This window comes from Solenopsis invicta, chromosome 12, assembly GCF_016802725.1.
Source record: "Solenopsis invicta isolate M01_SB chromosome 12, UNIL_Sinv_3.0, whole genome shotgun sequence".
NCBI classification, from domain to species: domain Eukaryota; kingdom Metazoa; phylum Arthropoda; class Insecta; order Hymenoptera; family Formicidae; genus Solenopsis; species Solenopsis invicta.
Genome location: NC_052675.1, coordinates 2,369,414 through 2,396,947, shown reverse-complemented (window position 1 = coordinate 2,396,947; position 27,534 = coordinate 2,369,414). Strand labels below are relative to the sequence as shown.

The window sequence follows — 27,534 nt, the reverse complement described above, 5'->3', positions numbered from 1 at the left end:
ACAATACCTTTTACAATTATTCGACGTTGTAAGCGACTGAAAACTTTGCGCGAATGTGGTGTATGATCGGGATATTCATTTCGCCACATTATTTCAGCTGCTCGAAAACTTCCAGCTCTACCCAAAACTGACATCATTAACGCAGCTTCTTCGTTCGGGTAAGGCATAACTACAAATTACGCTTACGACCGGGTTGCTTATTAGAAAACGTGAATTGGTGACGAGTTGCGTAATATTATGAATTCTAAGCAATGACTTTTAGGAGTGGTATGTAAGGGTGCTTTTTCGTGAAAATTACTTTATTGCTACAATAATCAACATTAAATGAAGATTAATATTAATAAATCAAGAATAAACGGCATCATAGAGCTGTACCGAATGTTAGAGATCTCGGTAATTAGGTATCTTCAAAACTCTACGCGTAGGACTATAGGTACACGCACCGGCAGAAATGGTGTCTCTCGACGCTAGCGCTCGGCTGCCGCACACACGCGGAGCCGCGCTCGTACGTGTGTCTAGGCTGCGCGGCGACGATCGGGGTGTGGGCGGAAAGTGGTGGGGGGCTTTACGATAGTGCATCCTCCTCGCTCGACGCTGGGTCGAGAGAGAAAGCATTATTCAACGTGATACCATGGGCGAAGTCGGTGTCCTCTGCTTATATTTTTCATTGCATTTTCTTGTAGTCGATTTCGAGAGCTTTCCAAAACACTATAAATAAGTTTATTTTGGTTAAGGACTTTCCGAGTTATGACGCTTGAAGGTAACAGTACACCGTAACTTTCAAGCCTCACAACTCGGAAAGTACTCAACAAAAATAAACTTTCTTATAGTGTTTTGGAAAGGTCTTGACACCAGCTATTAGATTCTGGAACCAAAAATGAGGTGTCCTATTTAAAAAAGTTAATGTTATTTTGATCTGACCTTGGCGACGCCATCCAAGGTCAAACTGATAAAATCAGTAAATAGATCTTTTAAAACCCTACAACTTTTGTCTGAAACATTTTTCTTTAAAATGTCGCGTTTACGAAAAAATCGGGTGGGACGGGTGGTCTGGGACACCCGGTATATATATATATATATATATATATATATGTGTATATATATATATATAAAGCTAATGAATAAATTTGACAATAAGAGTCAGCACCGTAAATTGAGCGCTTTATATTTTATTACATTATAAATACTTAAACAATATAAAATATTAACAGCATTTCGATCCTTTTTTTGGATCATCTTCAATGCATAGATAATGAATTAAAAATGTATATTGTATATATTGTTAAAAATATTATAAATAATTTATATTGTTTATATTATATTTAATTATTTAAATTTTAGTAAATTATAGAGCGCATAAATTACCGCGCCTGGTTCTTATTGTAAAATTTATATGTATAGACATAATTCATCGCAGAGCTGGAATGAAATTATAGTTTTAACAAATCATGTGTAAGGGAAAGGGCCCCATCCCCGCCCTTTCCTGTGAGGCACAACCAAATATTTGCCTCTCCATATCATTTATCCTGAAAAAAAAGAATTAGGGATGAGAACGGCCCCACCCCGCCGTTCTCTGTGAAGCACATCCAAATTTATTACTGCTTCTCCAAACAAAAAAATACAAAATACAAAATTACATACCGCTAACAAGGGTCTCATGGACTGCCAAAAAGGACTATGTCATGGTCGTATAGATGTGGAATTATATTATTTATTAATATAAACTATTATTTTATTTATTTGTTATTTAAGGCTCCTGGTCCCTGCCATGATGTAATAAGATAGGTATAGCATTTCCAACGATGCGCACTCAATTTTCTTTCACTAATCAAATATTTATCTAAGATGCAAGAAGGAACATGACTCCCCTCCCTTCCTCTAATATTTGATATCTTTATAATGTAATTTCTTAGATTGACCTTTTTTGATATTATATATTGTACTTTGTTTGCGGAGAAACTATGCCAAAGTGTCAATTCCGGACAAAAATTTGATTGATTGTTTCCTATTCTTCGGCCATTATTATACGCAATGCTACACCTGTCTTCTTATCGTAGTGGTCCCTAGCTGCTACAACTGTCCTTATGTAATGACGTCAGAAGCAAGAAATAACACATTTCAAATCTTTGCATGGTATTTCCAAATAAAAAAATATTTTGCACAAAATAACACTTCAGATTACTTCAACACACTTCAAAAGTATGAGTTCTATCCATTTCCCTTGACAATTAATAAACAGTCATAAAATAAATGTAATACAAAGCTTGACCATGCACGTTTATGTACCTACGCATAAGCTTACATTGTTAGACTTTGCATTACATTCATTTTATGACTGTTTATTAACTGTTAAGGGAAATGTGTAGAACTCAAAGTATTTTCGAAGTGTGCTGAAGTAATCTGAAATGTTATTTTGTGCAAAATATCTCTTTATTTGGAAATATCATGCAAGAATTTTCGACGTGTCATTTTTCTCTTCTGATGTTATTAAATAAGAATAATTATAGCAGGGAACAAGAGCCTTAAGATTAATAATTTTAATTTAACATATTTTTATAATTTATATTATAATAACCATATATTATTATACCAATTTCTTTATTTACCATCTTTCGTCGAATATTCCTGCTCGTCGTTGTTCTCCGTTTCCTCCGTGTCAATATCATTGGCGTTTTCCTCCTCCGTGTCTTGGATCTCTGATTCCTCAATTGTCCCAGTGTCCTCAATTTCCTCCTGGATGTTTTCAATTCCCGTGTCCTCTTCCAGGTCATCTATTCGCTGGCGTCGATTAGGTGGAACTTCTTCATTTTCTTCATTTTCTTCTCTCTGAAGAGGAGCTTTTCGTTTCCTATTGTAACACCATTTCCTAGTTTTAAGGCTTTTTAAAGCCTTCTCCAAAGCATCATAAAATTCGACGTTATTGAGGTTGGTAAAGTATTTATTGGCGTTTATGGCATCTGGAAAAATTTATGAGAAACACCTTACTTATTGTCATATATATTCAATGTAGAATATAACGAACAATATTATTTTACGAACCTTGACATGCTTGAGCAAAGCGACTGTTTCGCAATTTGCATCCCCCTGGTCCTGTTTTTCCATTCAAGGTGAGGTATGGTGAAACTTCCTCATCCTCAGGAAATACGCTGCGAAAATATTCTGCAGCGCAATCGACTGGATTGGTCCGTCCAAGATAAATAAAGTATCCCACCTGTAACAAAATTTTTGTTGTAAACTGAATTAAATATATATTTAGAAAAATATTCTTACTAAATCATTATAAAGTCTTCGTCAACGTCTTCGAAGGCTACAAAATCGTCTACAGTTCTAAATAAGATTTCCTGTGGCTTCATTGGTCTTCTTATTGCAGAATTTCGCGTCAGTTGTGTGATAGCTCTTGTATTTTCACTGCAGGAAAACATTAAATTATAGGATTAAAAATTCATTTATAGTATGTTGCTTGCTATTTTTATGTAAAATTGTTAATACTTACTCGATTTTTTTTTCAATCGAAATTTGTCGCTCTTTCATCCGTTGTAGTTGTGTCATAATTATTCTGAAAAAAATTTAATGTTTTTATTCATGCATATAGATGCCTATTGTTGTAATCCTTTTTAAAACTTACTGTACAGATCGTATTATAGAAGATGGTTCCCTGTCTTTCGTCCACTCTTTTTCATATCCTGGTCTGGCTGGAGATAGGCGATTGCGTTGTCCGGTTGGTAGTGGTTGTGATAATGTATGTTTATGTTGTGGTGATGAATGTGGTTTTGATAATGGATGACTGTTTTGTGTGAATGATTTTGTGGCTGATGAAAGAGAGTGTGATGTTTGTTTACGAGGTGTGTTCAAAAAGTATCGCGAATTTTGAATTTTCGCGGGTTACGTATATTCGAATTTCGATCTTTTTGTGGCGTTATGTTGGTACTCATGTCTCTCACTTATGCCGACAAGCTCGGCCATTTTGAATGTTCACTTAATTGTTGACAGCTGCTTTGCTTGCACGTGTTTTGGATCGTCTTCGATTTTTACCTATTCAAAAAAATGGATCAAAGAACCTGTATCAAATTTTGTGTGAAAAACGAAATTAAGTGCGCGGATGCATTCCGAATGTTGACTGTGGCATACGGAGAAGCTACCTTGGACCGAAGCAACGTTTATCGGTGGTACAAAATGTTCTCAGAAGGCCGAGAAGATGTGAACGACGAAGAGCGTGCCGGACGCCCGAGCACTTCAACAACAGACGAAAAAATTAATGAAGTGGAGAAAATGGTATTGGCCAATCGTCGAATCACCGTTAGAGAAGTTGCTAAGGACCTAAACATATCGATTGGCTCGTGCCATTCGATTTTTATCAATGATTTGGGCATGAGACGGGTCGCCGCGAAATTCGTACCAAAATTGCTCAATTGCGACCAAAAACAGCATCGCATGAACATTGCTAATGAGATGTTGGACTCTGTCCGCGACGACCCAAATTTGCTCCAGAGGGTCATAACTGGTGACGAATCGTGGGTTTATGGTTATGACGTGGAAACCAAAGCTCAATCATCTCAATGGAAGCTGCCGCACGAACCAAGACTGAAAAAAGCGCGCCAAGTTCGGTCGAATGTGAAAGTTTTGCTGACAGTTTTCTTCGATTGCAGGGGCGTGGTGCATCATGAGTTCTTGCCACAGGATAGAACGGTCAATAAGGAATATTACCTGCAAGTTATGCGCAATTTGCGCGAAGCAATCCGCCAGAAACGCCCGGATTTGTGGAAGAACAAAAATTGGCTTTTGCACCACGATAACGCCCCTGCTCACACATCGTTGCTTGTGCGCGACTTTTTGGCCAAAAACAACACACTAATGATGCCGCAGCCACCGTATTCCCCAGATCTGGCCCCCTGTGACTTTTTCTTGTTCCCTAAACTGAAGAGGCCCATGAAAGGACGACGTTACGCTACGCTTGACGAGATAAAGACGGCATCGAAGGAGGAGCTGAACAAGATAAAAAAAAATGATTTTTTGAAGTGCTTCGAAGATTGGAAAAACCGTTGGCACAAGTGTATAATATCTCATGGGGATTACTTTGAAGGGGACAAAATAGATATTCATGAATAAATAAATAATTTTTGAAAAAACACAAAATTCGCGATACTTTTTGAACACACCTCGTATGTTGTGGTGATGATTTTGATGGTGGATGAATGTTTCCTGTAAATTTTGTACCTGGTAAAGGTGAGTGCGATGAGATGAGTGTATGATGTACTGATGCCGATGGAGGGGGCATGTGTTTATGTGATTGTGCAGATGAGAATGACGATGATGAAGCATGCAGGGATGATAATGCCGGGGATTGTAAATGTTGTTGTAATGGTGCTGTGTGTCTTTGTATAGTTGTGTTTTGTGTCTTGTGTTCTTGTGTGTTCTTTCCGCCTTCTTGAGAATGGAATGTGCGATATTTTGCAATATCCACATTCAATGATCGCAAAGTTTGCAGCGTCTTGTCCGCTCCTCTTCCTCTCCCTCGTTGACTCATCTAAATAATATTTGAGAGAACTCACCTAACGAAAGCACCTTAATCTATGGTATGTAGAATGACTGCAACTATCCAGACGTCAATAATAGGATCTATATGCCCTTCAGTGTGCCAATAAGGCATGCGGAAACATTTACTTTCTACTTCATTGAGATCTATTACACTGACTTCATCAAATAATAAAGAACATCTGAAGACACCTACTTAAGACGATGGCAAACCAACATCGAAAAAATCAACATCTTCAATTCTACAAAACTCTTTAACCGCCAACTGATAATGCTCACGCGAGAGAATGATGCTCTGAATAAGACAAATCTTTGAATTCTTTAATATTATGTCCTGATTCTTCACCGATATACGAAATTTTCCTGTGTCTAAGACCTGAAATTGACAACTATCTAGGGGAGTATCAAAAACTACAGGACTAACCCACGGTTTATTGACGCGTATCTCTTCCTCAGTTAAATGTATTTTTTGTGTAACCTGTAACTTTTCAAATCGCCTATTTACAATTTGCTGCAAATGTTGATCAGGTTTCCGGCAAGCTTTGCGGAAATACGTCATATTATTTTTATATGGAAACATGGACAATTCATTTAATGAGCCAAAGCGTCTCGCGTCATCTACGAGATGTAAAAAACAATGAGTAATGTAAGAAAGAAATTCTGGATCATATATATCTTCTGCTCTATTTACAAAAATGTTTAATGCTGTGTGTGCAAAATCAAGTTGGTCTTCTGATAAGCAAGAACTGACTAGAATTCGAATGGCGGAATGTAATAGAAGAAAATGTTTATATGCAGCAGGATTTATAAGTCCATAAAAAACAACTGGGGCAGTATACAAAAGAAGTTGACGATTTTCCGTAGCTTTAAATCCTCCATATTTTTTCATTAATTGAGGTTTTCGTGAAAATTCCTTAGGACAGTAATTCTTAACTTGTTGTAGACGTGTAGTAATAACGTTAAGCGATCTGGCTGAAAGTTTTAAATTAGAATTATATTTTCCGTCAACAAAAACGCTATTTATTTTTGGGACAACACCAAGAAAAACAGTGTGCATCAAGTCGAAGACCGTTTGAGTTACCAACCCTATCCCTAAAGTAAGCAAAGCAGAGTCAGAATCTGTATGATGTTCTCCATCAATGCGCTGTCTGTACTCTTCGTCTGTACGGGACCTGTGCTGAATACCACGATAAGCTACTACTCCACGACGAAGCCAATTTCCCCGAATCCAACATTTCGAACACGGAAATATACTTCCATGACCTTTATGACCCAATACAAAAGCTCGCGCAGGAGAATCAGCTATAAAACATCTCAATTTAATTACTTTCAACTGATTATGAAAAACAACTGCACGATTTAATACATCCTGAACCTCATTCACAAAATATTGGAATAATTCCTGCGCATTACTTGGTTTTGATGATCCTCGCCAGACGCCTACAATTTCTGGTTTACTTCCACGAATATTTGCAATCCTAATTTGTATTGGCCACATTTGAATTTTGCCCTGTCCATCTAATGTTGCACCATCTGTGCTAAAGTCTACCATTAATGTGTCAAGTGGAATCAGTTCCGGAGAAGTTTGTTGAAGAATGGAAAGAATTCCTGTCTCAAATCCTAAATGGAGATATTTACCCCCTGCAATGTTAAGTGTGGGATGCGCGGTACGTGGAGTCTTTAAAAGCGTTCTACTATCTTTTGGCAATGTAGATAAACATGGATGTGTTCGAACAACCTGTAAAACAGCATTTATTTGTGCATGAGACATATCACTGCGTATAAAAACTTCAGCAAGGCGTTCTTGAAAATTATCAATAGTATCTGGAGGCTCTATATCCACCGCATCATCATAATCTGAAATAGATTTAGCATCGTCTGAAGAACTTGATACTTCATCGACCTCATTAAAAGCAAATTGTACATTAGCTGATGCATCAGAAGATACAGAAATTTCCTTTTTCTCAGTCTGACTGCATTCTGCAAGAATTTTATCTTCGTCAACAAAGTCTAAATCGGCTCTAGCATTAGCAACATCTAAATTCTGCTGTTGTAAATATTCGTATTCATTACGTGCAGCTCTTTCTAATTTTTCCAAACGACGACGATGGACTGTAGATAGTAAATGATAAGGCTTGCGACTGCGCCTGTTTGCCAAACGCAACATACTGATGAAATGGAATATGAACGAAAAAAATAGACAAGACGAAAAAAATTACAACTCAAGAAACAGTAAATAAAGTTTGAAGTGCAATAGCCTAAACCAAAAAAGATAAATTTTTTCTGGATGACATAAAACTCAATGATATGTAATAAAACCCTAAAAAGAATATAAATGAAATTATGTATACCAATGTGTTTGCAAGTGATTGACGAAAATAATTTATTATTAGGAGTTTTCCTGCAAATAGTCTTAATATACAAAAATAAGATAATTAAAATATCTGCAACAAATTATACAAACCTCGTCCGTTGTAATTACTTCAGCAATCTGACCTGTAGATTGAGAATGAAACAGTATAAAGCACAAAATAAATAAAAATACTTACAATTAAACAAACACAGTTTTTAAATTAAGTTTGTATTTAAATAATTATTAAATAATTTTTACCAATTGAAAATTCATAATGGTGTATTGACAATATAGACTAAAAATTAAACTATCCTGTACTATGAAATCTAACAAGGGAAGGCACAGAACTCTGCCAAATTTGATGAAACTTGGCAGGATTACAAAGAAAATTCCCTCGAATATAATGATACTCCTATTTAGATGCCAATGGTCAACCGTTTCCGATATTTTAATAATCAATTTTAATATTCAGTGGCATCTTTAGAGTAAAGTTTATTAGGACACTCACAGACAAGTATTTGTAGCGTAGTGGATATGGTAACTGCCTCATAATTATTTTATACGTTATTTTATATTATAACTATTTATATTATAATTTACATTTATAATATAATATACATTTTTCATATCAAAATAATTTATTTTTTATATCAGCAATATAATTATTTTTATTGTAAAACGTTATAAAATACATTATTATAAAAAAATTAACTGATTGTAGAATTTAAACTCAAGTTTACAAATTATGAAGCAATTAATTACCCACCACGTTAAATACTTGTATGTGAGTGTCCTAATAAACTCTACTCTAAAAATGCTATATTTATTATTAAAATATCTTAGAAACGATTAACCGTTGGCACCCAAATTGGTATTATTACATTTAAGAAAATTTTCGCTGTAATCCTGCCAAGTTTCATCAAAATCGGCGGAATTTAGTTCTAAGTCCTCCTTTGTAAGACTAAAATTAATACGTTTCTAAGTTCATCTTACTGTTCATCTGATAGTCGTCTGTATTATAATATATAATGTTTAATCTTTTAACAAATCACACTCAATAGACGTTTAGCAGAACAAACCGCTCAGTAGCAATTAATGATTAGCTTTTACTTTTAGAATTTATAAAGAAATCAATGTCGAGTGTTGACAAGACAATGCAGCAGTTAAATTGTTTTTCTGAATTCGGCTAATGTTATTATTTAATATTAAAAATAATCGCAACAATGTATTAAAATTGTTAACAAAATAACATGCATAAACTTAAAACATATATGTATACAGAGTAAATTATTACATGAAAAATTACTTACCTTAGATACTGAATGAATAACAATGATTCTCAAATCCTTAAGATATTCCTGAACCTCCTGAATATTCCGTAATAACTTGAAAAATTACAGAAGTAAGGAAAACACGTACGTTCGGGTTCACGTTATCGCAGAAAACAACAATATATAGCACAGAGAAAAACAAAATAGCCGCGCTGGCCGTTGGGAGGAGACTTTCCGTTATTATGGAGGATTTACACTGCACGAACTCCATTAAGGCGGCATAAAATGTAACCAACACAGTTGACCAATCAGAATTAGATCGCGTTTTCAACTTGCCAATTGGCAATGTGGGCTATCACATCTCGTCTGGCCGCGCTTGCGTCGATTGCGCGCGCCAAAAAGTTATTAAAAAAATATTATTACTTTAGTTAATTAATTATAAAAATAATTATAATTAATCCTTAAGGTGCATACATGGGTCTATTGTATGCACCTGTATGTATCCGAGCTATTGTGATACGTGGGTCTGTCACGTTTTAGGACCTAATTTAAACAGCAACCCGCAGACTCTCACTATTATAATTAATTAGGAATAAATATTATCATTGCTAAATTAATTTAAAATTATATAGAATAATAATTTAAAAAATGTTATTACTGCAATCAATTAATTATAAAAAAAATTATTTTTAATCCTTAAGATACATACATGGGTCTACAGTGTCCGAGCTATAAAGTGATATCTGCTCATAACAATAAAACTTGCAAGCCTGTCAGAAGATATTAAATAAATGATGTTTATCAAAATAACTAAAATTGTCATAATTATAATGACAAATGTTTTATAAATTTTTTAAAGTACTTTAAGGTTAGAGGGGAAAATAGCGTTGAACATGACAGACCCACGTATGCATTTAGAAGGTACCGAAAAAACGTATGCACATTAATTAAAGATTAAATATTCTAAATTTCCAATTAAATTAAAACTCTTTAATCGATCGACTGCAATTGGTTATCATCGCGTCATGACAATTCGACCAAATTGCAAGATTAAATCGTTAAGACATTTCGACCATGGGTTTTGGTCTTTCTAAATTGATATAATAATGATTGATAATTGATTATAAATTTGAAACTTTTATATATATAAATTTATTTGTGTTTAAATAATTTAATTATAAAATTGCAAAAAAGTTATATATAAAATATAATTTTATATTTCAATACATGCTCAGTACGCTGTACTGGTATGGTACAGTTCCTATTGCACATATAAACCGAACAGTACGCAGTACAGGTACGATATTGGTACCAGAATGTTACGCTGTATCAGTATCATGTATCCTTTTTGTACTGGTACTGTACAGCTACGCCGTACGCTGACATCTCGTGGCAGTACAATACGGCAGTACAATAACAATACGGTAGCAGTATATTGTGCGGGAATCGCACGCTTGGTTATCTGGGTAGTGATTGTACATACGGAGCGTTATGGAGCTAACCATATGCGTGTCGGCTAGAGTAGATATTGGTGATGCAAAGATTTTCCTGTGGCGCTCCTAGTTGCGATGGGTAGAAGCATTACTAATCAGATACTTTGAAGTAAAGTGTACATACTTATAATAATGGAAAATATTCTAACACAACACTACTTGAATGCCTTCTACGGTCGCAGCTAGATCTTCGTGTTTGTTTTTATTTGTGTGATTTTATATACCTTTCTCAAATTCAATCACACAAATAAAAATAAGCACGAAGATCTAGCTACAACCGTAAAAGGTATTCAAGTTATGTTGTTTCATTACGGTCAAATATCTCTTTACTTTGAAAATATTATATTTCATAACTGTGTAACAACCTGTATTTGTCCGAGCACGGACGAGCTCAGAGAAACCAGGGCTCGAAGGGAAGTTGTCGGGTAATTAAATCTGAGATCGGGAGAGCGTAGAAGAGAAATACAAATTTATTATAAGAGAACTAAACGTAATACATGCAAGTATATACTTTTAATAATAGAGAAACGCGGTATGTACAAAGACGGCGGTGTAATCTAGAAAATAGAGGAACGCGGTATATACAAGAACAGCGGTGGCTATTTACAATGCTTGGTCTTTTCTTCTCGGCTCGCGGCCGCACAATGGGCCAGACGACCCGAAATCTTGGCCAAAATTCAAAATATTGATGGATTGGCATAAAACTCGGTGTCTAAGGGTTTTTGAGGTCACTGATTTCAAATCCGAACTCAAAATTTAGGAATTCAAAATGGCGGATCCAACATGGCGGACAAAAATGCTAAAAATGCTTCAATTGCTGTTAAATTTGGTATTTAGAAGTTTTTGGAGGCGCTGATTTTGAATCAGAACTCAATATTTAGAAATTCAAAATGGCGGACTCAAAATGGTGGATCTAAATTTTTTAACTTTATCGGAGTTACACAAAGAGCAGTTATTGATATTATTTTGAATCTATGCTGCTATATAAATAGATTTGTGATTGAAATTTTGGACTAAAACTGACGAACTACTATAAAGGAATTGATTTAAAAAAATTAATGTAAATACGTAGTGTGTTTTACGGAATGATCATAATTTAAAATTAAATTTATAATATTTGTAATGCTATGCAACAATCTTTGTCTCGTTATTTCTGAATTTAAAAATTTGACGCCTGTTATTAGCCTATAACATTGTAGTTACCAGAGTCTACCACGTGAAGGTTGCAGTGCGATTTCAGACTCCTTCCTTCGGGGTGCTTGTTTTATGTGAGTCCCCTTGCCTCTCACAAATTTTATTATTGAATTATTCTTCGATGTCTGATAACACTTGTTCATCTAAAATCCTATAAGTTTCAGAAACACCAGTTAAATTTAAATATTTGTTTTCTGCAGAAGAACTGCATGTTGGTATTGCTGTTATTTTAATTTCAGGAATAGCGAGTAAATCAATCACTTCTTTAGGAAGTGAAAGGATTTTTCTCTTGCCAATTTGAGAATTAAGTTTTGTCGTTGAAATAATAGGATCAGAAGTATCCATTGCTCTATAAAATACATCTTGAAGATTTACTTCACGACTATTTTTCCTGCTGTGAAATTCTCTATAATTCTTATACTGTTTATTTCGAACTTCGGATTCTTCCTCTCCTAGCATTCCAACAGGTAAAATGCATGTACTGGTAATTTCAGCACCACGGATAAGAATCTTATTCAAAGTTGAAGGCATAGGATACTAAGCATATTGGTCAACATAAATTACAGCGGTATTAGTACACAATTTGTCGAATCGTTTCGGATTAATTGGCAAATGACATGATAAAGCAATTAAACTTCAAATTATAAAGCAATTGACTGTTAACTTTCAAGATTTTTGATAAGAGATTTGTATCTACAAAAGCTCTACGTGCCGTGTATCCATCATTCGTTGTACCACTACCACCCGATTTCGGTTTATCAACTATTAACCCTAACTTCTCCCAAAAAAGTGATTGAATTAATTTTTTTCTCTCTGCGAATTTTACCTTTTGTTTTACACTTCTCATTTTCCAGATTCTAATACCAAGCCTGTATGAAATATGCAGAACACATTCAAAAATTCTTATCCAAGCGTGAAGTGGACTAATTCCGTATTGGAGGGAATTAGTATCCGGTAAAAAGAGGCCTAACTGCTTATTAGATAATTCATTGAACTGTTTCGGTGTCGCGTAACAAATAGGACAAGTTTGCATTGATTTAGTATTTGTGATAAAATTTAATACTTTTCCGTCTGTTAATGTTAGAAACAGAGAAAAATGAACACAAATAGTTAAAGCATCGTTTAATTTAAATTCGAAGACTTGCAGAGTTTTTATTTGCTCTTCGATGTAATTTTTTTGTCGCAAAACAGTTTCTCTAGATTCATGGATATATTTTAACATAATAGGGCGACAAAATCTAGCAGATATAGAAGCTGGATTGTTCCATATTATTATATTAGCTGCCGATAATAATCGCAATGGAATTAATGTTGTAGTAAACAAATTCTCATCATCACTTGGATTCGCTGATTTGCTGGAAGAGGCATAACTTTGTTTATAAGATGAATGTCCAGAGCTTATTAAAACCCTATTAAAACCCCATCAGCACAATAACACAGCTTCAAGCATGTGAGCATTATGTGCGCTTTGAAGTATAACTTCTGATTGCATTTTTATTATTCTGGATGTATGGTTCAAGAGAGATTGAAGAGAAACTTCTGCTTTCCTTTCGTTAATAAAAATATCATTTTTCGGTGGTCTACATTCTGATTTTGCTTCTCTTACAAGATTGCATGTCGGCCAAATATCTGCATCATATGATATTGATTCTAAACGCATGTCCGTATATACACTTTTTGACATCGAATTGTTTAATATAAATGCCAAAGCTTCCACTGGAGTTTTCTGTTTAATTTGCATTTCAGGAGTACTTATAATTTTTCTTATCTTAGCCGAATTTTTTATTATTTTATCAAGAATTGCACTTAAGTTTTTATCTCCAGAACGTTTTGCTGCGTAACGGCATGCACTTATCAATTTCTGCGGATTGTGATTCTGTTTAGCGCTGATCATTGCTACTTCCCTACGTTTGGAACGGTCAGATTTATTTTTAAATTCAATTAGCGGCGACCAGGTCGTGCAGTCGAATCTACATTTGCATTATGTGGACAGTTAAAAAGTACTAGAGTAGTATTAAACCTTGAATTTTATGAAATTTGAAAAATGACTTTTGACCACTTTTTTTGGTCTCCTGGCCCACTGTGGGCCGGTGTGAGAGGACGGCGCGGTAATGCTGTCTTTGTCGCGCCTACTCGGTTACGACGCGGATTCGTCGCGATGTTTACCTTTTCGCGGGTTCAAAGCCCGCGACGCGCGCGGGCTGGGACGCTATTAAAGATGTTCTGTCGGCGCTGTTCTCGGAATTCGGTCTCATGACAAGTATTCTTCGGAATTCCCTTAGTAGGGAATCCCCGTTCGTACGCCGGTGCCGGCTGCCTCGGGATCTCTTGATGGAGGCAAAAATCACTCTACCCCCGGGGTGGCAGTCGTCACCGCGGACTCTGGGATGGAGACAGATTTCGGCGGAATCGTCGAGATCTCTCGACAGTGGCAGAGCTCGCTCTACCGCTCGGATTCCTCGGGTATTAGGAGGGCGGGATCATGCTCGGGTGGAGTTCGGTTTTCCTCGGAATACAGCATCCCCGCTGCTCTGAGATCGGTCTACTATCGCGCTCTCGCTTGCGCGTACGTGCTCTTTGTCGCTCCAACGCCAGGAGCGTGCGGCTTAATGCGCGTGCGCGCGGAGTTTGCACGGTTAACGGCGCGTTCGCTGAGTCGTTCGCGCGCGCGAAGATGGAGCGTTTATCGGTGCATAGCGCCTATTTGCCTGTCCAGCAGTTATTCGACCGGACAGGGGGCGGTTCGTGGTCCTAGGGGAAAACGGTGCGGAGGTACATCGTTACAACTACGTAATTTATAAGGTTCTTGATAATCAAGATAGGTTTTTTTCGTTACTTCCGACCCATTATAATGGAAAATGCTATCTAGCAATAATTTTTGTATATTTCCTTTTCATTCTTTTTCTGCTTCAATTACTGGTGTTTCTGTTACATGTATTGAACTTATACTCACCAATAAAAGTCTAACAACATTAAATGGATTAATACTCATTTCCAAAGATGTTAAACTTTTCTTTGTATTGTAATATAAAAGCAATTTAACAAATTGCACAGATATGATTGTAACAAAACTCTGCACTGACTGAACGTATCGTATCCACATAAATATATTTATATCTACTGTCTACTTATCTTGACTATACACTAATCTTATTATTTTTTTTACATCTAATTTCTTCTATGAAAAAAATTAAAAACAATTATAGAGATTTTCCGTAGCGGAACGGAAGAAAATAAACAAAATTTTTGTTTTATATAGATTTTCAAGTTATGGAGATTCGAATTATAAAGAGTCGACTACATAAATAATTTTATACTTTGTTAATGTCGTTTGTAATTTAGCAATATTTATTATAGTCCATATAGCACAAAATATTCTAGTAATGTTGTAGCAACTTTGCAGCAACTAATTTCTGAAATGTTGCAACGTTGCTATAATATTGCTAAAATGTTATGTTGCATTCTATGGTATGAATATATTCATCAGTAATATCCTTTTTATATAATTCGCAAAGTCTTGTTCAGGAACGTTGTCTACCTCTTTTTTTTTACGTTACAGTGGAATGATTAAAAATAATAAATATCACTTTAATGTTGCAGAATTGACGCGTGCGAATCAAAAGTTGAAATTGTGACCCCTTACTGGGCAAGCAACAGCGCCGGCAAGATTCGTGCCATTGTGAATACTCAACATTTCGAGCAAGCAATACACCAGGAGGTGTGCTCGTGAGTAAAATAGTTACTTTCTTCATCATCTTATCTCGATTTACGTCCTATATTGCATTGATTAATGCAGAAAGTTTTTTAAAAGATTGCTAAATTATTTCAATTTTTCATATTTTATTAGCAACCATTTTGAGGAGACATTGCAATATTATACATATACTATAAAATTTTTCAACAAAAATGTTTCTAAAATCTATCACATTCAGTAAAGTAAACATATTGAGTGTTGTGGAAAGCTTTCACATAGAACATTATAAATCATTGAGCAGTACATGTCATTGCCACTAGATGGACGCAGCGGACTTTCATTTATTATAAGTAAAAGTTATTCAAAATTGAATGAAAAGAGCAATTTTACGAAATCTTTCACTCGTGTTCTAATGAAAAGATCCCTCGAACATGAGTCCCAAGATAGAGCTCTAAAATGAAGAGAAATAAAATGTTTGATAGTACAATTTAAGAGGTTGCTGAATCTAAACCTGAACTTCCTCAACATCAGTATTACAGATATTTTTTTAGTCAAGCATCACGCGATTGCGCACAGAGTGAAGAGTAAGAGAAATAACGCTAAGGTTAAGCAAGCAAGCTAGTGTTCTATTCAACGCACTCATGAATACATCATCTGCTCTTGCTCTTCGATTTTAACGCCATCTAACGAGATTTATTACTTATTGCTAGATATAATTATTTCTCTACTTACAATTGTTTATCTCCACTAACCTGAATATACACGCGTGAAACGTAAATCAGAGAAATCTTTTTTGTTATACTTTTGATCGTAGTTCACATGCTCAAGCTTGTTCCTGAGTTTTATCCCAAATGTTTTTTATTTTAAACGAGTGACAGGTCTTCTATAAGACAGAGATTAAAACCTCGGGTGACAGCAGATGAGCAAAAATAAATCAATTTTTCTTCCAATTTTTTCATAAGATCTAGTTTTCCAGCATCTATTGTTCGTATTTATATTGTGTAAAAAGCTTTTACGATTTGTAAAGCTGATTCAAAGATTTCGTTATTTATAAAATGTTGATATTTCCTATTGTTTTAACATCCTTTAAGACTCTTGAGTAGTCGATCAAGAATTTTGCGTTGACGGTCGCAATGTAATATCGTAGAGAGTATTAGAACTAAAAGGTGTCTAAAGTGACATGTTAACGATAAATTTTTGTCTTGCATGCTATTTCATTATTACGTACTTCTTTATGAAAATGTGACTTGTCTCATTGTTATTAAATTCATAAAAAGGGGTCACAAGTATAGTTATCTATAAATTTTATACGTAGAAGCATATTTTTCACTCCTTTCAACAGTTTTAACAACTGTCCGTATGTTTTTCTGTGTAAATAGGCTCTTTGCGTTCGCACATGAGTATTAACAAATGTTTCTAATCCGTTTCGTTTTCAAGGATAATTTTTTGCGGCTTTTTACTTTACGAGGCATTTATTTTTTAGATCATTGATCAAGGGTTATTTTACTTGACATTATTTTCTCTTCGTGAATACTACTCACGCTCTCAACAGGATTATTTCCTGTCTATCTAAGCCGATAAAGTTTTTAGAATTGCCATTGTCATTATTTTCTTCGCATCTGCATTAATTAATAGCGGTGTTTATGTGATGACATCCTCCAATGACCTAACACTCCTGCGAAAAACTTGTTCAATTATTTATTAGCGCACTAGTGTGCTTCAGGACCCATCGTTGCTTGCTTCCACATCTCAATCAGGAGTGATCGTCCTTGTTCGCTGGTTGTCAGGCTTTCATCTAGTAACATCCATAACAAATGGATTGAAACGTGCCAAGGACATTTTTGACGGATCCGAAATCTACGATCTTCTATCAGGTGCTAGCGACTGAAATGGGAAGTTATTGTAACTACCTTCAAAATTTTTGTCAAGGCAGAAAGAGCCATCAAGGACGGACAGCTTCAATACGCCTGGGTACGAAATGGCAGCATATACATCAAGCATCACTTTGCTGTTTTGTTGGCTCGTTTTCGCAATTGTGCTTAATTGTAAACGCTTTTCACAAATGCTCTTTCACAACCAGTTACGGAGATGCGGACCTCAGTACCACTGACCCTTGCAGGGTCCTTTGCCGAGCTAGTTTCCTTCTACTTAAGCGCTGTTTTTGAAAGCGTTCATTTCATCAATACAATTCGCGCAAATTAGAGTATTATACTCTACGTAAACAGCGTTTTCATCGAGCTTGCGGATGGAGTGACTAATCTGGAAGTCCACCTCTCTAAATTGATCTGATAAAGTAAAACTTATCTCGAACAAAATAAATGGTATTCTATAAAAGCTGACGTAACATAAAAACACTTTTCCGATTTTTCTCCACATACGGCTGATGTCCTCCTTGGTATTTCCCTTTTTTGATTATTATACAGTGGTCTTTACAACAGAACTTTAACGGAATACAACAGATTTCACAACAGAAATTGAAATTAATACAACTATTGAATACCTGCATTCACTTTATTTTCAATCTGCACTAATGAAAACGTTTTGCGATTTTATCAAGTGCTGGGTTGGTTAATTGTGAATGACTGAAGAGCCTATCTAACTTGATGTTTGCTTTTCACTATTGGTTCTGGCTCTTCTTTCTATCCTACAATCTCCGTTTTCTCAATATATAAAACCTTCCGTGCCCCTCTTCATGATATTTTTATTCTTTCCTATTAACCTTTATCTACCAACAATCTTTGGTTTATATTGTTTTTTCCCTCTGGAATTCTTTTCCCACCAGTAGTAGAGAATCAACGTCTCATTTAGCGAGCTTTTCCGTCATTTGCAGTGCGCTGGCCCTTAATCGTCATAAGTACGAGTACGTACATTATACCGACATGCATAAGATTGGCGCTACTTGCAAGCGCTCACTTCATATTTCAAATTACTTACCAATTTTGTCATATTCTTTTATTTCCTGTTTTAAGTTTCTTTACTTCATCTATCATTTTTATTATTTTTATCTTTATTTTTGTTCTATTTTTGTTATCTTACACTTATGTTATTTTACCCGTTTTCTTTAATCTGCTTTATATAACTTGTATTTATTATTGTTACGTCCAGACGTGAATGGTTACAAGTCCGTGAACATAACTTTTTATTTTAAAGAGAGGAATTGGGGGAGGAGTAAGCTTGATAAATTGATAAGAACGCGAAATAAGTTGATGAATGTTTATTCTGAATGAATATGAAAGAGGTTTATTGTGTTTTGTACATGTATGTATTTAGGTGCGTGTGTGAATGTATATAAACCTATATATTAGATGTACAACTCGTGCCGTTTTCTAACAGATGGCTTTAGCGATATGTGGTGGTGGAAATAAACAGATGTAGATACGATACAATAAGCTTGGGCAGTTGTCAATATAACCCCATCGAAACATTAATCGATTTGTGTCTGCATTGTAAAGTTATTCTCAATTGAAAATGTCAATTTACGAGCCAAATTCTCGTCATTTGTGCGAGGTTTCAATTTTCTGTTTCAATATGAAGAAATTTGCAATTGATGCTCATCGAATGCTCTCAAATACTTATGGCGAGATCGCTATTAGTAAAAGAACGTGTCGTGAGTGATTTCAAGAACGATGATTTTGACATCGAAAACCGGCATAACAGTTGAAAAGACTAGGTTTTCAAAGATGCAAAATTGGAAACATCACTTTATGAAGATTTGTTTTAAACGCAAAAAAAATTGGCAGGACCATTGAGAATGACTCAACAAGCCATTTCAAAACGCCTGAAAGCTATGGGAATGATTGAGAAACAAAGAAGGTAAATGTGCATAACAGGGAATCAGCCTCTGACGATCTTGATCTTGAAATATGTTATTAAGAAGAGAGTTCTGGACAATTTTTCCTTATAAATTAATTAGCGCTCTTGTACAGTTTTCGAGATATACTTGGTAAAAGAAAAAACAGTTTTTCTTAATTATTTTAAAAAATATTTATTTTATAAAAAAGTGTGTCAAACAAAAATGAAGCTCGTAATAGGCTCTATAAAAAAGGTCATATACATATTTTACCTAATTTCAATACTTTAGTCGTTATAGAAAAACTATTTTGCGTGGAAAGTCGAAAACCCATATGGTACAGAGAACGCGCGAGCAGGGGAAGTAAAGCTCCTCCCTCTGCAACCCCTCCCCGTATTTTTCCTAACCCAACCCAACCCTATTTTAGTCACAATTTGGCCATAATTTCAAATCTAATATTGCAACGTAGTTAATTGGATATTCTTGGGCAAATTACAATTGAATAGGATTGGGTTGGGTTAGGAAAAATACAAGGAGGGGTGCAAGAGAAGGGGCAAAACCGCTCTCCGCCCACGCGTTTTCTGTGCCACATAGGTTTGTAAGAAAGACGATTTTCCGAAGGTTTACCTTTATATGCTTTATTTAGCACAATTACGAGCATGCGCTATTTAAAATTATGATTATGCGCATATTGTTACAATTACGAAAATTATGCATACAAGCTTTATTGTAGACAATTTCAAGAACTTCATTTTTTATTTGACACATTTTTTGTAAAATGAATATTTTCTGAAATAATTAAGAAAAACTGTTTTTTCTTTCGCCAAGTATATCTCAAAAACTGTACGAAAGCGCCGACTAATTTATAAGAAAAAGTTGTCCGGAACCCTCTCTTTGATAACATATTTCAAGGTCAAGATCGTCAGAGGCTGCTTCCCTCTTATGCACATTTAACATAAGGAATGGGGTGCCGTACGACTTGAAGCCGAGAGATGTTCAACGGTGTTTGTTTGCTTGTGAACAGCTGCTTAAAAGACAAAGACTGAAGGAATTTTTGCATCGCATTATGACTGGGGACGGAAAATGGTTCGATAACCCTAAACGCAAAAAATCATGGGGACTTTCCGGCTATGCTTCCACGTCGACGACCAAACCGAATATTCACAGTTCAAAGATCATGCTCTGTATTTGATAAGACCAGCTCGGTGTAGTGTATGAGCTGCTAAACTCGTCTGAAACAATCACAGGCAATCAGTGCAACTAATGCATTTAAGCTGAGCATTGAAAGACAAACGGCCGCAATACAACGAGAGACACTATAAAGTGATTTTGCAGCGTGACAATGCTTGAGTCCATGTTGCAAAAATGGTCAAAACATAATTGGGAACGTTGAAATGGGAAGTCTTGCCCAACCCGCCGTATTCTTCAGTCATTACTCCCTCTGATTTTTACTTGTTTTGATCCATAGCACACGGCCTGGCTGACTAGAACTTTTGTTCTTATGAAGAAGTCAAAAATTGGATTGATACGTTGATCGCCTCAAAAGATCAGCAGTTTTTTTGACGCGAGATTCGTATGCTACCCGAAAGATGGGAGAGAGTAATGTCCAGTGATGGATAATATTTTAAAACGTAAATGTACCAGTTTTTTACAATAAAGCCTCGAATGTCGAAAAAAAAAAAACGGCGGAAGCAAAGTTGTACACCCACTCAAGAGGCGTTTTCTCTTTTTAACGAAAATGAACTTAAAATTGGAGAGAGATTTTCGGAGGCGTAATTTTAACGCCTAGCAGAAAATTATTATTAGTGAAAAATTTTATTAGTAATTTCAGTCTAAAAGTCTTACAACAAGATTTGCTAAATAATTCTAAGTGATCTGCTCCGTGCCTAGAGGTAAGGAAGGCGAAGAAATGAAACGTTGTCTGTAGTGACTATTTTGAGAAAAGTATTGCCAGAGACGGCCAGCTTCGAGAGAAAGCTGAAGAAAGTAGAAAGCGGAAGCGAAACGTCGTAGGAGCGAACGACTCCAAGAGGGAGCGTCATTCAGGCGCACTACTGCGGCAAGGAAAATGAAGGTGGAAGCAAAGCGTCATTTAGAGCTACTATTCCGAAAAGAGCGTCACCGGAAAAAAATGGCTTCAGGAAGAAACGGAGGGGAAGACGGAGAGAGGCATCGGTGGAGAAAAGTCAAGATTTGCGGGGGCATTTATGGTTGTTGCAGGAGACGTGGCTGAAAGCGAACTTGAAGGTAATAAATGAAGCTACGACTTTGCTGCTTATATAGGGCTAACTTATAGGCTCGAGATGTCGTGGGACGGAAATTCAGAAAATTCCGGACCTATGGTTTTTGCCGCACTTAGGCTGTAAAATTTCGCACCGCGCGGATCGCCTCATCTTGCGGGGTAGCACGAGTTACGAGAGCCGCAACATAAGTTTTTTTACTTCTGAATTTACTTCACTTTGAACTTGATATTTTATTTTAGGTGTGGGGATGTGCTGTAGATGTCGTTCATATACTTCACGCACCGTATTTTGCTCTCGGGAAAAGGAAAAGGCCGGTGCTGAAGAATTAATTCAGTCATCTACAACCATGTTTATTTGACTATAGACATTATGTACTACAGAAGTTTATGTATTTTGAGATGGAGTCCTTGACAAGGGCCGTTGTTAAGACTCTAGTTTAGCGCTGTCGTTTTGTATTCTCTCGTCACGGTATGGAAAGCACCACCTTCGTCCATTTGACATCTATTGTTTCCGCTCGTGGGGAGTTCCTGACCGCTGCCTCCGCACAGCGGGATTTATTATGTTTCGGTTTCTTTGCCTTTTTCCTTGGCTCCGAAGTTCGCTTTTTCTTCGGTTTTTTCCGATGTCCGTCCTTGTTACGGTCCTGGTTCTTTTCAGGCCGAGGGTTCTGCTCCGGTGTTGGCTCTTCTCAGATGAAGCCGTAATTGTCACAGAAGGCTCGCTTTAGGTAGCATCAGTGGTACCGGGAATTCGGCACTATATTCCAGTTTCCTTATGATTGACTTCCCACTCACTCCCTAAAGAATCGATCTCCACCAGGGCGATCTGCACGCCTCGGTGCACCCGGGCTGGCTCCTTCGTCTAGGTGATAGCGTGATCCAGCCTCCGCTTTGCTGATAGCGTGAGCAATAAGATCGGCCGTGGGATTCCTCGGAACCTTGGAGATGAATATCGCCAGATGCGGCGATCGTCCTCCGATAGGAAAACTAAACGGAGATAAACTGAGCAGAATGAGGCGTCTAGGACACTCAGCCTATACGGCAGCCGGTGTCGATCTTTCCTTGTTTTTCTCACGAGAGGAAAAACGTCTCAAAAATACGCTTGTAGACGTTTTTTTTATCTACAGAGCACAGGAAAAGATAATCACTCGTTGCAGCTTCGCGACTGTTATAGCCTAGTCACAGGACCTTGTGCGCGAGTAACTGTCATCGCGGCTGTGGTCATCTGCCTCGCGCGGCAATTAGCGCGGTTGCAGGAGTTTAAACGCGCGAGTGCTCGCTCACGCGTGCGGTACTTTGTGTCGCGAGTTCTCGCCTTTGTGTTTGCCGGGCGCCACCTAAAATGCGTATTGATGCCTGACGGGCAGCTGTTTGGTAGACGTCTGATGAGTGTGTGGCGTGTGTGAACCGCCACATATAAATTTATTAAAGAATGACGAGAGAGGTACAAGTTTTATTAGGTTGTATTATTTATGTTAGATTTGATACTCAATTGATTATTATGTTATAAATTTATATTTATTTCTTTACTGATTTTAATGTAACTTTAGTAAAAAGAAAATGTTAGGCGCAAAAAGAAAAAGATTTTTGAGCGGCGGACGTAACAATTATCACTATTTTTTTGCCATTTTATTTTTTTGTAACTCTTTTTTATCTTGGAGTGTTTGTTCTAAAACGGTAAGGAAGACTTATTCATTCTTTTATTCATTCACTTCATGTACCGTTTACAACTATTCACTGGCTGTCAAGACAAAAAAGAATAGTTGGGGACCATTCTTACAAGTGCTTTAAAGCGATCTTATTTTATCCAAATTCTCTTTATAAATAACATGCAAGAAACTTTTACATGTAATTTCTCGCTTATGATGTCATAATTTTAATAGGCCCGAAAGTACTACTTAGGAGTCTTCAGTTCTGTTTAAAGTTAACTCATGGACAAAGTACTCCTGGGAGAATTACAATTTTTTAAAATAGATAGTAACTTTTTGACAAATAATAACTTTTAAACAACATTTCAAGAAAGTGGCAGATATTTTTCAGTAATCTCTTAATAATTTTTCTATAAAATTTTTAATGCAAGAATCGCGGATATTTTGCTATTCCAAAGCTGTTTCAGAAATATTGCACATATACAGGATGTCAAAAAACTAAAACTTACGCTCTCGTGGGTTGATAGAGCAAGTCATACTGAGAAAAAAGTCCTTTACCATTTTTCATTATTTGCAATAAATATTGAAATAAGAATTAGTAAATTTCATCAAATAAGCGCGATTTTCCCTATCCACCATACGCGGAGACCGCCCGTCCGTCGCCAAACCATAGACAGCCGCGGTGAGGCGAGGAAGACAACCATTGCTGCTTCTCCCTTCTCCCGCACCGCCTGCCGCGGCTCCCTATAGTTTGGCGACGGACGGGCGGTCTCCGCGTGCAGTAGGTAGGGAAAATAAGCGCTCATTTGACGAACTTTACTGACTTTTATTTTGATAACTATTGCGAATAATGAAAAAGGACTTTTCTTCTCAGTATCACTTGCTCTATTAATCCACAAGAGCATAAGATTCAGTTTTCTGACACCTTGTATATCATAATTTTAATAAAATGTTTGAAACATTTCTAAGATTTTTTGAAAAATTTCAATATTGGATTTTCTCCGTAAATATTTATTATACCGCTATATGTATGTACGTATGTATATATACAAAGTGTCAGGTAACTACCGCCCCTGGTTTCGTGGATTGATAGATCAAGTAAAACTTAGCAGAAAAGTTTTTTACCATTTTTTAATATTTGCCATAGTTAACAAAATAAAAATTAATAAAGTCTGCGAATAAGCGCGTATCACCGCGTGCAAGGACCGCCCACCGGTCGCTAAGACGTAGGCAGCTGGGGCAACCTTCTCCCTCCTTGTCGCGCCGCTCGCAGGCCTATTGCTGCTTTTCCCTCCTCACCGCACAGTGCACTGTGAGACGTTTCGCCTATTTTTTGGCCAAAAATGGCAAAACTCAAAGTCAAAGTTCGTAATATTTAACGATTGGAAAAGTTTCTATAAACATTAGTGAGACAAGAGGAAAAATTTAAGACCATTTGTTCCACGCAAAGTATTTTTTCTGTTGCATTTTCTGTTTAAAAGTGTGTAAAAATGTATCTTGAAATTACGAAAGATTATTGCTTCTTTGATCTTTTTTTCTCCTCCAATGTTGAAGACATACCAATCACTGCTTGAAATACTTTTTTAGCATAAGTCAATGCTGGAAAATAATAAGAATAAATTAAGCTTTGGCCATTCTGGAGGAAAAAACTTGAATTAGAAGAAAGTAATGATTTTATCAGTTTCTGATATTTAAAAGACTAGAACTTCTGAATAACAAACAATAACAAGGCGATCTTTGGCTTGAATATTAGGTGGGACTCTACTCTTCCTAAAAACGTTTCGTAAATCATCGTCTAGAACCGTCTCCGGGAGATATAATTTTTTAAAGTAAAGACAATCGACTACATTTTTCTTAATAAATTCGTGATTAAGCTAAGCGATATCAATGCACAGTGGGACGTTATATAGGGGTTTTTGAGGTTGCTGATTTTGAATATGACATTAAAAATTAGAAATACAAAATGGCGGATCTAATATGGCGCCCAAAAATATGAAAAATTGCTCCTTTGCAAAAAAATGAAACGTAAGCGGTGTCCGAGGGGTTTTTAAGTTCGCTAAATTCTAATTTGAAATCAAACTAATGTATATAGAAAGTATAAGAAGAAATGCAAAGTATATAGAAGAAATGCAATCGTTATGATGTAAATATATGTATTTTGTGCCTTATGGGTATGTCATCCATTCTTAACCTTTAAGATCTCCGGTAAAGGGCTTTACAGCCTACTCGTGATGATTCCTAAATGGAGGGTAAGTAAGAGTCCCGGTGCTGTAAATAAACCCTTACCCTATGAAATTTTAGATGAACGGGCAGCACTGAGGAGAATGGATGAATATACACACAAGGACAGAAATACTGATGACAACTTGGACCCTAGAGCGGGTAGCTCTCACGACTTGGGTAGAACCGGCCATCAGGTCACCCTTCCAGAAATTGTTCTGGAAGCTGATGGATTGCCAGTAGGCTCAAGTTTGTGTTCCTGGACTGGTGACACTATTCCTTCTGGAAACGAAGGTCGCTGCAATATTGACTTTACCATAGGAATGGACACGATGGAAAATTCCGTGTTGGATCCGCCAGTATTGCAGTAGCACCAGAAATCTCCGTTGGGCGGAAACGACACATTCAGAATGTTTCGAAAAGATATTCATTTGAAATATTTTTCTGTAATAAAGACGTACAAGGTTGTTACCGGTATGTCTTAGAACATCTTGGGCAAGAAATAGATGAGGAACAAGAAAAGATTCTTTTACAAACTGTTCGTTCTTTATTTTCTAGATATAAAAATTATTTTAATAATGCAGGCCAACATAGAAGACTGTTTATAACTAACAAGGGGAGGATCAGGTGAGTCACCCTGGGATTTTGATCCCAATTTTTTTAGTTATTCTGGAGACGAAAAAAAAGTTTACGTCTCCCGGCGTTTGATCGAATAGGCCTTAGTTTCGAAATAATAAATTTGTGAAAATTGGCCATACCGCGGCGCGACATATGAGCCTTCCCGGTAAGTGTTTTCCCAACCAGTGCAGTCGGCTCCATGTGTGAGGTGCTTGCTTCACAATCGTAAGATCCGGGTTTGCTCCCGGATGTGTGCAATTTTTTTTTTTTCTTTAATAAGTGTATTTATCTTGATGATATTGATCTTGTATGCAAATTTTTAAAATAAAAAATTTAATTTAATATCACTTTCTAAACATTAATTTAAATTTAATTTGAAGGATATTTGAATTCAAGTAATAACATTTGAAATAATAAATAGGTAATAATAATAATAATATATAAGTTATTTGAAATGGATAACATATAAAAGCAACGTATTTAAATTTTCAAATTGTTTAATTTAAAATTTAATTGGAAATAATATTAACAGTATTTTAAAATTCTAGTTTTTAAAATAATTAATCGTAGAAAAATACCAGTGTTAAATTTAAACAATTTGAAAATTTAGATACGTTGCCTTTATGTTATCCATTTTAAATAACTTATATATTATTATTATTACTACCTATTTATTATTTCAAATATTATTACTTGAATTCAAATATCCTTCAAATTAAATTTAAATTAATGTTTATAAAGTGATATTAAATTAAATTTTTTATTTTAGAAATTTGCATACTATATCAATATCATCAAGATTGTAACAAACCGCCTCCGCGCGACCTCTCCCCAACGGACCGGTCATCGTCCGCCAAACGCCGGCCGAACATCCGCCGAGCGGCGAACAAGGCGCTACGCGCCGATAAACAATTCCAAACGCGCCAATGCGCGCAGCGAGGCATCCGCGCGTCGCAGTGATCGCGCCGGCACGCGCTAACGACGTGCTCACTCGCCTCCGTCCGCCCACCACGCAACCGATCTCGAGCGGCGGGGACGCTGGCTCCGACGCGAACCAAACCGCCACCGAGCGTTCCCGACGTCTCGAGATGCGGGTATAAAAGTGCCGGAGCAGCGAGATGCTGGGCTTCTTCTCCGCCGACTGTTCGGACCGTTATTCCGCCGACCGGTCTCCGAAGAAGTCTCCCGAGATAGTCCTGGGGTCAAGTGTCTTGGCCTCTGCCGAGCGTTCTCGGCGGCTACCGCTCTCGCACCCGTCTCTCCTCGCCGAAGCTGGGCTCAAGCGTCTTGGGCTCAGGCAAGCGTACTTGCCCGACCGGCTTTCCTCGAAACCGATCCGATCCTACCGCGGCGGCTACAGAAAAACGGGGTAAAGCGTCTTTGCCTCCGTCGAGCGTACTCGACGTAGCCGTCGCATCCTGCCTACGAGCAATACCGCGGTATACCAGCAGCGGATTTAAAGGGACGCTCAGCCGAGT

General features: G+C 36.6%; 1 protein-coding gene across 1 annotated transcript in view; it reads left to right on the top strand.

Moving 5' to 3' along the window:
• Positions 1 to 27,534, top strand: part of LOC113005542 (protein spaetzle 3-like) — a 74,763-nt gene that overhangs the window by 23,749 nt on the left and 23,480 nt on the right. The window contains exon 2 of the mRNA XM_039455879.1: positions 15,444 to 15,569. Within this exon, the coding sequence (XP_039311813.1) occupies positions 15,444 to 15,569 (126 nt within the window). The remainder of the gene's footprint in view (positions 1 to 15,443; positions 15,570 to 27,534) is intronic.